The 13,412-nt window shown below is 44.5% G+C and overlaps 1 protein-coding gene, 1 long non-coding RNA gene and 1 pseudogene across 3 annotated transcripts; 2 read left to right on the top strand and 1 right to left on the bottom strand.

Annotated features, from left to right (window-relative positions):
* The first annotated feature begins 378 nt into the window (after positions 1-378).
* On the top strand, positions 379-2,068 carry LOC136538071 (two-component response regulator ORR41-like). Of its 2 annotated transcripts, none has more exons than XM_066530062.1 (4): positions 379-840; positions 982-1,140; positions 1,304-1,411; positions 1,583-2,068. In XM_066530062.1, the coding sequence occupies exons 1-4, from the start codon at positions 772-774 to the stop codon at positions 1,634-1,636; spliced, it is 390 nt and encodes a 129-aa protein (XP_066386159.1). In that variant the 5' UTR covers positions 379-771; the 3' UTR covers positions 1,637-2,068. The 2 variants fall into 2 exon arrangements, with proteins under 2 accessions (XP_066386159.1, XP_066386158.1); XM_066530061.1 differs by having other exon boundaries at positions 395-840; positions 1,292-1,411; positions 1,583-2,064.
* Positions 2,069-2,393: 325 nt separating this feature from the next.
* LOC136518775 (magnesium transporter MRS2-I-like) lies at positions 2,394-11,498 on the bottom strand (annotated as a pseudogene).
* LOC136518787 (uncharacterized) lies at positions 7,104-10,528 on the top strand. The gene is made up of 4 exons (XR_010774615.1): positions 7,104-8,290; positions 8,607-9,318; positions 9,451-9,539; positions 9,959-10,528. It is a non-coding gene; the product is annotated as an uncharacterized lncRNA (long non-coding RNA).
* Positions 11,499-13,412: the final 1,914 nt, after the last annotated feature.

Here is a 13,412-nt window from a genome sequence, read left to right as displayed (position 1 = left end):
CCGCCGATTTGGTGATTTCCTACGCTGGGCACTCACGCATCTGCGGCTGTCGCCGATCGTAACGCCGCACGCCGCCGTCGGATCAAGCAGGCGCTGACGACACACACGATCCCCCGAAAGATCTTCGGGCGCCGTAGGGGGTTAGGCACGCCACTTGCCGTTGCTAGCGGCTAGCGGCCACCGGCCACGGCAGACGCGGAGCAGGCAGGCCGCCCAATTATTCGCGCATCCAGGTACCGCCAGATTTAGCATTTGTCCGGGCAAACAGCCGAGGCCGGTGACCCGCGGCTTGGATCGCCACTGCCCCCCTCAAAGCGGTAGGCCTTGCCGATCGCAGTAACCACGCCATGTCGCGTGTGGTTTGGAACACCCAGCTCGCATCGCGTCCATTGATGGATCGGGCATGTAGTACCGTCCCCTCCCCGATCGCGTACGCCTCTGAGGCTCTGAGCCCTGGGAGCCACACGGCACACGCACAGCGCGACGACGAACCGAATCAGGTCATGAGCACATGGAGCCTTTACGGCTTTGCCGAAACGAGCCGGGCGCCGGTAGATTGCGTAGAGGCGGCAGCCATGAGCCTCTCCGTGCAATGTTTCTTGCCCCGGCAGGCAGGCAGAGCCATCTGCGCGGTGGATCTTCCACCGGCTACTTAAAACGCTTGCTACTGCCGTTTGCCCGCCGGCCTAACTGCCACCGCATCCGCACCGCACTTGATTCGCCCGGGCATTGAGGTCTGGTCTGGTCGGTCAAGGCGTCGAGCGACCTGCAATGGCCGGCGCGGCGGCGGAGCGCAAGGTGATCAGGGTCCTCCTCGTCGAGGACGAGGAGATCCACAGGGTACGTACGTGTGCGCAGTGCGCGTCCACGCATCGTGGTCCGCGCGCAAACTTGATGTTTTTATATATGTTCGATGGTCACTAGCCAGTAGGCAGTAGCTAAGTCGCCGGGCCGGCGTGCAACGCCTGTTGGCTGCTGCAGGTTCTGGCGAGGGCGCTGCTGAGGTCCGCCGTCGGCGGCGTGGAGCTGGACGAGGCGGGGACCGGCGCCGAGGCGGTGCGGCGCGTTCGGGATGGCGGCGCCGGCGCCTACGACCTCATCATCACCGACGGGAAGATGCCCGTCATGGACGGACACGAGGTGCGTCATGCCATATGCGCGAGCGCGCGCGCTAACCCACAATTCACATCGATCGATGTTCCGCTAACTGCAGCGCGTGCGCTTTGCCATTTAACTGGTGCGCCGAGCTGACTTGCTCTGCCCCCGCCGGCGCCGGCGTGCCTGCGCGCAGGCGACGCGGCAGATTAGGGCCATGGGTGTAACGACGCCGATCGTCGGGCTGTCCAGCGACACCCTCCCGCCAGACGTCGACACGTTCATCAAGGCCGGGGCAGACGACTTCACGCCCAAGGTGCACTGACACTACTCAGTATTTCACTCTTGTAGAATTTTTTCAAAAAAAAGGAACAAAGGGAGGGGATAGGTTGGCAGTGTAAATTTGAGCGGCTCTGATGAATGGTCATTCCTTTGAAGAAGACTCAGTGACCATTTCCTGATAACGTCTGTACCTGTGTGTTTGCAGCCGCTGTCCAAGGAGAAGCTCGTCCGTATTCTGGCCAAATTCAATCTCGCTTAGCTCTCCATTTGCTGTCCAAGGAGAAGCTCATCCGTATTTTCTTGCCAAATTGGCAAACACAATCTCGCTTAGCCCTCCGTTTGCTGTCCAAGGAGAAGCTCATCCGTATTTTCTTACCAAATCGGCAAATATACAACCTTAGCTCTCCGTTTGTGCAAATCTCAATGAGGGGATAAATAAAGGCTCTCGAAGAAGTATACATCGGATGTGCTATCTTCCACTCTGGACCTTGGGCCTTGTATCAGCTCGTGTTTGTCCTTCACGTATACAATTCACACCTACTCAGTAATCTGTATGTTTCTTGGTACTGGCATTACATGAAAACTAGAGGTTTTCTGCCCTGTGGCAGACGACTCTAGACCTCTAACCACAAGAGAATATGTTGTCATGTTTGGTAGTGCCTTCGTGCTACCACTAATTCGAAAATGTAACGAGCAGGGATTTAGATTCCACATGGAAAATGGAGCTTCAATATTACGAAATATACATCATCCAGAAGCAGCAGTAAAAATGCTTGAGAAAAACCATCGTCTCGTAAGAGGCACAAGTGCATATAAAATGCAATGTAAGTGAGCTCTGCTAGCACGTGCCAAACGAAAATTCAAAGATAATGCAGGCAAATTTTCAAAAAAAAAAAAAGAAAATAAAAAAGGAAAAAGATAATGCGGGCACTTGTGCATAGTTATGAAAAATCGTTTCAGAAAGAGATACCTAGCTAATAGCATAATTTCTTGAATCTTTCGATGAAAACATCATGAAACCAGGGGCAATCATAATATATTTCTTTTGCATTAACTTTTCCCTATTGTAGTTCCTATTCAACATCCCCAATTTGATACTACCGAATTTGGTACAAGAGATGAATCACCCCGCAAAGTCGATGCTCACTGGCTCAAATTTACAGTTGAGGGAAGCAAGTTGCGGTTATTTCAGCTATTCAGGATCCGACGAGACCCTTGTGTCTCGCATACGCAACAATGGAGACAAACATAAAGGCACAAAAAAGCCCTGATACAAGAACCACCTGTCACGGGAGGAATAAGTTACACGAAGCAACGCATCATTATATGTGCCGTATTGCGAGTAGAGACTTACCCATTTGAAGATGTATCCATGGCCGTCATTCCAGGTATACGGAATATTCATACCAAAGACTCCAGCAACTAACGAGTACAGCGACAGGCAGACGGTCCCGGAACTCAAGAATAATTCTAGCTGCAGGGACCAAACGAAAAATATGTTATTCTAAAAGAGTGCAAAAATGCAACAAGTATTACTCAGGACTTTGCTTGGGCACATTCAGCACCAAGTGATTACACATCAAACTACTAAAAGTGACACCTGGTTGAAATCAATCTGTAATTCTGAAATTTCTACATCTCTAGCAAAGAGTAACATGATGAGGTCCAGTTTATTGTAATTTATACCTGAATCAACTGATTACGGTGGTTATCAAGCTGCATGGCAAAAGAAGAAAAAACAAAATGTATTTAGAAACTGAATGGTCGAAACATAAAAGGCAGTATGCATCTATACAGGGCAACATTACCTGGATATTGATGTAATCTTCCGTGTCATCGATATACTCTCTCAGCTGAAAAGGTGTTGCAAACAAATACAACGTCAACACAGAGCTAAATCCTAAAAGTTCTCTTACAGCATTAGAATTTAAACAATACCCATGTGAACAGCAGCATAAGGGCAGGCTTTGCTAGTATTGTGATGCTGTAAAACTTAAAATCAGCTGCGCCTACTTACCGTTGTCAATTTGTTCAATGTGCCATCAATTTGCATGAAATATGCCTGCAGATTATAATAACTTTAAGTACTAAACCAAGATAATGACAACTGATAAGTTATGTCCGTCAGGTAAAGGAACAAAATACAAACCTCTAGCAACATCTCTAGCTCTTCAACGTCATTCTCATTTCCGTGCACAGTAGCAACACTGGCTCTGCTTGCTCTTGATATTTTTGAACCAATAGTTGGGGATGCAGGGAACCAATTTGGTCCACCAGAACCACTGACAGGGGAAGATGCCCCAGCCAACTTTCTAGACAAGTAAAGATCAGCCATGTCGTCATCATCATCCAATAATTGTTCAAGCTCATCTCTCACCTGGCAAATAGAGAACATTTTGTGATTCCTAAACCACAAAGAGAAACAGTGCTGGCAATCTATCACTATTCACCAAGAATACTAATGTCATGAAATAAAATAACACTAAGGGGAATTTTTATTCATACCATCACTTGGGAGGCACTTTTTATTTATACCACTATCAAGATAGTCAATTACATGTGGGGTCTGGTTCTACATATCATTGACACGGACTGGTGGTATAAATAAAAGTGCACCTCAAATGGCGGTACAGATGAAAATATACCTAACACATGAATAGAAGGCATACATCATAAACAATTAGCTCATACATGGCTACATTGTGAACATCTTATTCAGAGGGCTCAACCAATTTCTGTTGGTTCAATTTTAAAGAATATATTTTTCAGGAAACTAAAAGATTCAATCCTATTAAGCATTTTAAGGCAAACAATATAGTACAAAACTAAGATAATTCAAAGCAAGTCACTTTCATGATAACTAACTAACAACATCTACATGTTAACTTCTGTTATTGAAATGAATAAATTGAACCTACTAGGAAAAAAAATTCATGCCCCCTGAAGTCAATTGTAAGCATGTCAATCCCAAAAGACCAAAAAGAGAGAAAGCACTTTGTATCACAACTATCTAGCCTCTCACAGTGGCATGGCTCATGATCAGAACTAAGCTTGCACAAAGCAGGGGAACTGAGATTGCAACATGACATTCAGAACACAGTGAACAACACAAATTATCCACATTCTAAAGAAAATACCCCAAAAAAACTGTACAGAAAAGTATCAGGTAGCAAACCAAATGAGGTATGACAAACAGGAACCAGACCTTCTGAACCCTTGCAGTCAATCTTGTCATGCCACTTTTTAACTTACGTACCCTATCCAAGTTGCGGCTGCTGATCTGCGATGTCCACAACAGCTCGGCTTAATATGGAGAAATTGCTACACAGAATGTATGAAGATGATGTAACAAGGAATTAGAAAGATCTTAGCCTGACATTCCTTCATGAGTGTATGGAAAGTTGGAAACATATGATGTTGGCAAGGAGATAGATCTGCAGGCTTTGCCAATACTATTTACCAATGCAAGTTTAGTTTATTCTAGGGCCCTCCATGCAACATAGCTAATATTATGTTCGAACTGAATGAAGCTTATCATTACAGCAGATTATCTGTTAGACTGAACTGAAAACTGTGTTCAACAATCATGACTTATACTATAGCCCATGTTTTCAGACTAGCATGCCGACAAAAGTAACATTGTTAGTATATTTTAGCCTTACTTGCAAACCAGCATGTAAATTTGATTGCTACTCCCTCCGTTCCAAATTAGCCCCGTTCGGCTTACCTTATAATCCACACTATTCAGCTTATTTTTCAGCCGAAACAGTGTTTTTCTCTCACAACAATTCAGCCAGAACAGTGTTTTTCAGCCAATTCAGCCAAGTTTCAGCAAGCCGAACGGGGCCAAGTCGCTTTGACTTTTTTGGCAACGGAACGGAGGGAGTACTAAATTGATGCAAAAATATCTCTGATCAGAAGGGAGGTAAGATAAATAAAATAAAGGTCAATGTTGTTGCAATCTTTCATTGTAATTCTGTGTAGCAATTCCTACTGAATAATGATAACTCTACCTAGTCCCCTACACATAAGTGACTAAAATGTGATTGCGCAAGATTACTTTATCCAATATCCAAATATATATTTAAATTTCACTTATGGAAAAAGAGTAAAGTAGCACATTTCTGCATCATGCAATTAGCACGTCTATTGAATGTTATTTAAAATAACTCATATCATGTTTCTAGGATACTCAAACTTCATTAAAACACGCTAGGATGTTCAAATCAAGTGCATACTAATGGAACACAGTATACGAGCATGTCCACTCGCCTTGGATGTCAACTCATCCAGAGCTGGGTAAGCATCGGTCTCAAGCTCAGTAGTGCGCGCATCAAGGAAACTGCAGATTGCTTCCAGAGTAACCTCCAATGCCCGGAACTCAAAAGGAGATTCTGTGGAGTTCATGAAATCAGATAGCAGTGTTAATGAATTGTGTATAGCTATCATGGGAATCCACCAAGACAAATAAAAGAATAAATATATGTGAAACAATAGCGAGGGCTTTGTTATACTTCAATCTAGCATGAAAAAGGGCGTACCCAGTGCAGAGAGCTCCCGCTCTGTGCGGGGTCTGGGGAAGGGTGTCAGTGGCAAGCCTTACCCTCGCCTGTGCAATGCGAGGAGACCGCGACTCGAACCCGGGACCTTCCGGTCACAGGCGGTAAGACTCTACCGCTCGCACCAGACCCGCCCTTTCTCAATCTAGCATGAACCACACAAATATATTGTTTGCAAGTCAATTGACACAAGAGGATCTGGCTACAAATGGCATGTCAATAATAGTTTGTTTTATACAATAGAAAAGTTTTAAAAAAATCCAGGAGCAGTTTACCGAGATGAATCACAGAGGTTCATATATATATCAAGTATTGATTTAGGTACAACACTTAGAAATATGTTGCTGTGCTCTGGCTACATAATTATTATCTTTGTTAGAGAAAATAAAAGGGATGGACACGCAAGCGAGGACAGGCACACGTCACAACCAAATCATAGTTTGAATATCTCAAGTTATGTTCATTTATCCAAAGTTCGTAGGGGAAGTTAAATGAATGTTTGCAGACTCATACAACATTATTGGGCAAGTGCAAGGAGACACAGATAGGGCATCAGATATCAAAGTTAAGTGCCATGGATACATACTTTGGACTAACATAACGTATTTCTCCCAAAAGAATGTCCCATGATAAGGAGTTAAGGACATAGAAATTAAAAAGAAAGAAAGAAACAAAATGGTGTGACCATATCTCAATCAAACTTTTATGTCCATTCTTCCTGTACTTTATCTAAAGATTTCCTTGCTTGTTTGTTCCAATTCTTGGCCATACAAGAGGGACAAATGTCAAACAAAGTAACCACATCAACATTACACAAATATATTAGTGTCCTCCTATCATAAGCAGTTGATAGATAATAGCAGAGCCCAACTTACCATCTTCTTCTGCCCCTTCCACATCATGATGTCCATTTAAGTTCTCTTTTCCATCATGCTGAGTAGGCATTTGATGGAGCTAACCGCCTCCGGAGCTCCTCTACTACAGGGATTACATTCTCATCAGAAGGATCCCTAAGCAAAACCTGAGCCAATCCAAATACAACAGTTGTGAGTAACCACATTTGCGACAGCTAAGAAAGGGATATTTAAGATCCTCAATTCAATCAAATAAACTACGGCTTTCCGATTATTTTATAGCAGCATGACCTGAGAACTAGTTATAGCGAGCTCCTATTTAAAATCGAGGATTCGAGAGCAGAATGAAGCTATGTATTCGGAAAAAAAATATCACTTTCTCTTCAAAATTTTATACGGATAACTAATCCAGGTTTGCATAAGTGAAGGTGCATATATATAACCTGCAGAGAACTGTGACCTAACATATACCCTTATTTTTGTATACCATTTAGAGCTCCCTCCTGCGGCCACATCATCGCTTAACTATGTCTGTCCGATGCAGCCACACCTTCATTGCGTCCGTCCGTCCGTGCTTCGCTCCCTCGGCCTCTAACTCGAAGCTTCCACAGGCCTCCCGCATGCCCTCCCAGCCTCCACCACGGAAAAGAAATAAAAAGAAAAGACCCCTCCAGAAACCGCGCCGTAGGAGAGCACGCCGCCGCCTCCCATCCGCGCGCGTCGTCCCACAGCTCCCGTCGAAGCTGTGCCGTCCGCCACCCCCCTCCCTCCCTCGAGGTTGCGACGCCGCCAAACCGCCACTCCGCCCTCACCTGATCCGATTCGCGACGTGCTCCGCCTCTTCCAGCGACGCGCTTTCCACCCCTCCATCTTCCTGCCTCTGGCGGTCCGACGCTGTGTCGCCCTACCATGGGATCCCCGGCGTGGGCAAACCCTAGCGGCGCAGCCCAGAAGCTGGTGCGCGCGAGGCCTCCGGCGTCAGCAGCTCTAGGTAGTGCCGTCTCTCCTTTCCTTGGACCTCCGTCTTCGCCCTCACCTCCTGTTCGTCGCCCCCAGCATCCAGGCGTCTGGTCCTCCCTCCGTGCTCTGCCCAGCTCCATCCTCATGTCCTCTGCATCCAGCATCATCCAATGAAGGTATAGTCTCCATGCTCTCTCTCTACGTGTGTGCGAGACAGACATTTCTCACGTATTGATTAGGTTCATTCAATGTGAGATGAACTGGATAGGATCGTCAAAGTGAAAGGGAGGATGCCGCATGTTCACTGACAGATGGCATGGGGAATCAAGAGCAGCTGCTTCCAATTGAGGGAAGATGCAGACATCTTTGGTATGACCAGATTTATGTTTTGCTGTTTTTGGCCCCACTTATATAATTCACAGGCTAAGGAAACTGGACATAATGGTTTATCTGCGGCTCAAGTTCACAGCAGCATCAAATACGGATACATTTTCCAATCCAACAATTTCAGGGACTTCCAATCCTCTTTATACCAACAAGGTACATCATTTTAATTTGATTTATACATTCCATCAGATTTAGACCATGATGTCTTCGCTTTGGATGGAAACATTGTCATATATTACCTAACCGTCATTGTTATTCTTTGCTAGCTGCATACTGGGATTCTTTAAATGTTGCCCCAAAAATATGTTCCACACACTTGTTTCCTTATTTCTTTACAGTTCATTGCACATGTCTGCCTGTGCCCACCAAACCTAAATTTATATGCCTGAGAACTTCCAACTTCAGGCTACTGTGTATGCACACTGAATACAAAACATATTGTAACATTTTTGCCGATGTTATTTTACAGATGCATGATTGAGCCGGTGCAAACATTTTAAAGTTAAGCAGCCACCTGCTCCTACTACCCGTTTCGCTGTGTTCACCCAGGTCTCGCTGCGGAGTTTTGCATAACTGTAAGTTCTTCGCATAATTTTCTAATTTGAAACAAGATAGAGCCTAAGCATCTTTGATTATGGGTTACAAAAATTGGAAGCCCTTCATGTTAGTCCGTATCCAATGATTATCATACAGATTTTCTAGCACCCTGTTACCTCCCTGTTACTCTCATAAATGTATGTACTTGCATCACTGTGGCTCTTCTCATTTTTTTGGCTAATGGTGGCTCTTCTCTCATGTTCATGTTAGTCTGTATCCAATTATTACCATACGGATTTTCTAGCACCCTATTACCTTCATGTTACTTCCATAAATGTATGTACTTGCGTCACTGTGGCCTCTTCTCATTCTTTTAGCTGATGGTGGCTCTTCTCTCATGAAGGTAAGCTTCTCCAGTTCATTTTGGATTCAAGCCCAGCATGATTTATTAATAGTAGAAATATATTAGCTTCACCATTTTCTAGCAGTACCTATAATGTATCCATCACTTACTGTTTTTTGGGCATATTTATTTTCCCATTTATACCAGCTTGAACCTCCCAGAGTTGTATCAGATTCAAATGTTTGGTGCATGTTATCTCATTCATATTCTGTATTCAGCAATGAATGACAAGTCAGGAAAGGTATTTCTAAGATATCGGTCAATTCAAGCTAATATTGGACCTATATTTTGATAGTAAAAATTAATTTTAGAAAGCACTCTGCCTCTCTGATTTCCCCCCAAAAAAATTATGGGTTTACTATTGTTATTCTAGGCTTTGGGCTTTCATGCCTGCTACGCACTATCGGCCTTCTCCGTCGATTGCTGGGAGGCTAGGACCGATTGAGAGTCCATGGCTTGCAGGTAAGTGCTCTCATCTGAAATACCTGACACTCCTACTTCAGTTATCTGCTATCTTGCTGATGCCACCCCCCCCCCCCCCCCCCACCACCCCCTATATATGATTTAATTTACGGTGCTTCACTGAATTGCATTACGTCATGGAAATAGAATTGTAATGCTTCTTTGATTAGGGGTACCGTACATACTGTGTTTACAGATCTTTTATCTACTATGACATTACTGTGATTCCATAACTCTGTGATACCGTGCACGACTCATAATCTCATATATAAATGTCACTGAACTACTGCAGTGTAGTGTATTGTCCTGCAAACTAATAAAATTCCGATATCCTTTTGCTATAATAGATTGATTTAAAATGATTTATGCATCCTCTACTCATAATACATAGCATTTTTTGGTGCTTTCGAGTTCTGCAGGTCGTTAATGATTGTTCCAGTTCCAGCTACGTCCATTCATTCTTTGATGACTACCTTTATGTTATCCATTCTAAAGGCCTACGCCTTTGGCGACAATAATCTCCTGGCTACCTATTTTAGCCACTGAATGGGATTCCATCATTATATTGTTCTTAGCCTGAAGATGTCTATACTTCCTATTGCCTATTGCACACACATGATTCTTGCATGATTTAAGAATGCCATTTTTTGTTTGATAATTAAGATGAAAAGGTACGTACCGCAATTGTAGAACTAATCATGATTTGAAGAGAGATAACTGAAATATATCATGTCCAGATATTTTGCAATCGAGACAATTCAATCCAAAGTGGCATGGGTTCACTGCTCATATTCTTCGATCTACTTAAATTTTTAATTTGAAGGGATGCTGTTCATATTCTTATTTCTTCCTTATTCAACTGTGACTGGCAACACTTTTTCCCGCGGCAACGAGCGGGATATTGACTAGTTACTCTAGATTATGGGAGGAAACAATTTGAAAGCTCCTAGCAGCTAAACAATCAGGAGGAGGAAATACTAAGCAGTAAAATTCACCTCGTCGGAAGTGATGATCGCCTTTATGTGCTGCTCGAGCCACCGACGAAGATTCCATCAAAAGAAAAAACAAAACTCGTTAGAAATCTCCTTTACTTTTCTTTTCAGATGAAGCAGCTGCATCAAGTACTCGGCACCATTTACTACGAAAAAGCAGAACAGCACGATCCAACATAATCGTTAGGATCATAAAGAAAAACCAGCCGCGACTAGGGGATCAGTTCATCCTAACAACAATTTGGTTCTAACACTCTGTTCGCAGCACCATATGTAGCCACAAACAACACAATTACCACCCTGAAAATCCGCAAAGGGGACGCGAAATTGAGAAATCACAGGAAACCCGGCCGCATACGCCGTTCCACGATTCCTTCCACGCCATCCATCCACGGTCCACCGAACGAAAAACGACACAATTGAGTTGCCGAGGCGGACGGGACGGGACGGGACCAGGGGGGGTGCGCACCTCGAGATTGAGGACGATGGCACGCTCGCGCCCGAGGATGGTGGAGGGGTAGGAGAGCAGCGGGTCGAGGATGCGGAGGTCGCGCGCGTTGATGTCGACGCGGTGCATGATGGCGTACTTATCGGCGTCCAGCACCCGCTCCTCCCCGGCCGCATCGAGCAGGATCCAGCTCCGCGACGCGCCCCGCTTATTCCCCTCGACGCCCCCGGCGCCCGGCGCCCCCGCCACAGCCATCTCCAACGGCACGGGGGCTCTCACATCTCCGGCGCCCGCCGCCGCGCAACCGCCGCCCACGTGGACGGTGGACGGATGACCCCTTTATTTATGACAGAAATTTTGCGACGAGGAGGAGTAATAAATGGCGACGACGGGAGAGAGAGAGGGAAACGTAGGAGAGTTTCAGAGGAGCGCAGAGGAGAGGGGCGTGGGCGTGGCTGCTCGCTCGCTCTCTCTTGTCGTAGGGTTCGTGTGTTCGTGCGACGGGTGGATCTACGAATACGAGCAAGAGCAATCAGTCTGTTAACGGTGCGGGATGAAAGGAATCGTAATTATGCTTGCGCTGCTTAAATTAAGGCTCTTGCGTTGTACAGTACGTATAATCAATGATTTTATGAATTGACGGGGTGTTTTTAAGTGAAACCCCTAAGGTCCGTTACAGTGCATCTAAATCCAAAATACACAGTGAGAAACTTAAAATTAGTTTTTAATGGAGTATCTATACGGAAGACCTATTTTAGGTTGGCTGAGAGACATAACTTAAATATGGACATCCTCTCTCCTGGAAGCTCATTTGCAAAAAGATTTTTTAGATCTTATTGTTGAAGAAAATATCAAATATATATTAAATCTTTTGTAGATAGCGCTATCCAAAAATAAATAGATTTTATATTTTGGATATTGTCGTTGGAGTTATACTTCCAAAATGATCAACACAGCTGCACACGTCTTTTGCGGCGGTTGCAGCCGCAGTGCAGCTAGCCCAACCAGACAGGCTAGACATTGGGGGCGTTTAGTTCACCCCAAAATTCAAACTTTGGCACGGTGTAAAAAGAAGATTTTCCATTACATCAAATTTGTGGTATATGCATAGAGTACTAAATGTTGACGAAATCAAAAACTAATTGTACAATTTGATCGTACTTTGCGAGACGAACGTTTTGAACATAATTAGTCAATAATCGAACAATAGTGCACGAATACAAACGAGACGCTACAGTGCACTACCGTGATTTTGCCGCCGCCAATTCCGTGCAACTAAACGAGGGCATTGTTGACATATCTGATTTGATATTTTTCACTTATAAACTATTCATGGGGCACATTTGGATCGCCGTGTGGGGCCTGCTCCGAACCGAATTGGATGCCCCAGAGCCGGGTTGGTTGGTCCACGCTTTTCTCGCGGACAGGGGCGGGCCGGGCGGCAGGCGCGCGCCGCACGCCACCCAGGGGCATCATCCCTTTTCTCGTAGGCGCGCGCGCGGCGCCGAACCAGAAAGCAGCAGCAGCAGCCCGGAAGTGGGAGACGTCAGGCGCCGGCCGCGAGTGCGTGTACGGAGTAGACTGGAGAGACCGCGGCCGATAGCGCTAGCCGCGGTGCTGGCCCGCGCGAGTCACCGCATCGTGTAAGCGTGTTGGATTACGCCTGCGACTCCGGCCCGGTTCGAGGCTATACTTCGTGTCGGATAGGGATGCAATGCAACGGCTTTATTCATGGTTATTATGCAGACGGGCAGACATATACAAACATATAGTCAGACAGATACTCAATCCTTCTCATAAACAGTCCAGTAAAAGACATTCCGAACTCAGAAACTATATTATTCTTATCGTTATTAATTAAGATATTAGCTAAGTAAAATAGTGATATAGTATTGGAATTTAATAAAGAGAGATAAGGAAATAACTTTTCATAATAAGAAAATATGTCTACAAGTGAATTAAAATATTTTAAAGAAACTATGGAATACGATTTTAATGTGTAGTGTCTACATGATTTGACAAGTATAGACTCTAGACACAATAATTATTAAGGATTGAAAAAGATGTAGTACGTAGTAAATGAGGAGAAAGATAGAGATAAAGATGATTAGTAAAAGGCAATGATGTATTAGAAAGTGTGAATAATAATTACTTTGGAATAGGTGTAGAAAGCTAAAAGGTCAAATATTATGAAACAAAGGAGTAGATGGACAGAGACACGGCAGATATATCATGCTATTGATCCATCCTAGCGCTAGCATGTGGATGATACTTAGATCTTTCCAATATCGTCGTTTTTGGGATGTTTTGGTTTAGTGCACGAGCTCGATCGGCATGCCAAAATTTGAATTAGTAAGTTTGGTTAGATGTCATATTTTGAGTTGACACCATTTTATTTTTTTTCAAGCACCTTAGCTTATTTTAATTAATAGC

Source organism: Miscanthus floridulus, chromosome 2, assembly GCF_019320115.1.
Source record: "Miscanthus floridulus cultivar M001 chromosome 2, ASM1932011v1, whole genome shotgun sequence".
NCBI lineage: Eukaryota > Viridiplantae > Streptophyta > Magnoliopsida > Poales > Poaceae > Miscanthus > Miscanthus floridulus.
This window is presented reverse-complemented; position numbering and strand designations above follow the sequence as displayed.

Coding starts and splice junctions, on each gene's coding strand:
- LOC136538071 (XM_066530061.1), top strand. CDS start 772: ATGGCCGGCGCGGCGGCGGAGCGCAAGGTGATCAGGGTCCTCCTCGTC. Junction 1,141..1,291: donor CCGTCATGGACGGACACGAG/GTGCGTCATGCC, acceptor GCCTGCGCGCAG/GCGACGCGGCAGATTAGGGC. Junction 1,412..1,582: donor CAGACGACTTCACGCCCAAG/GTGCACTGACAC, acceptor GTGTGTTTGCAG/CCGCTGTCCAAGGAGAAGCT.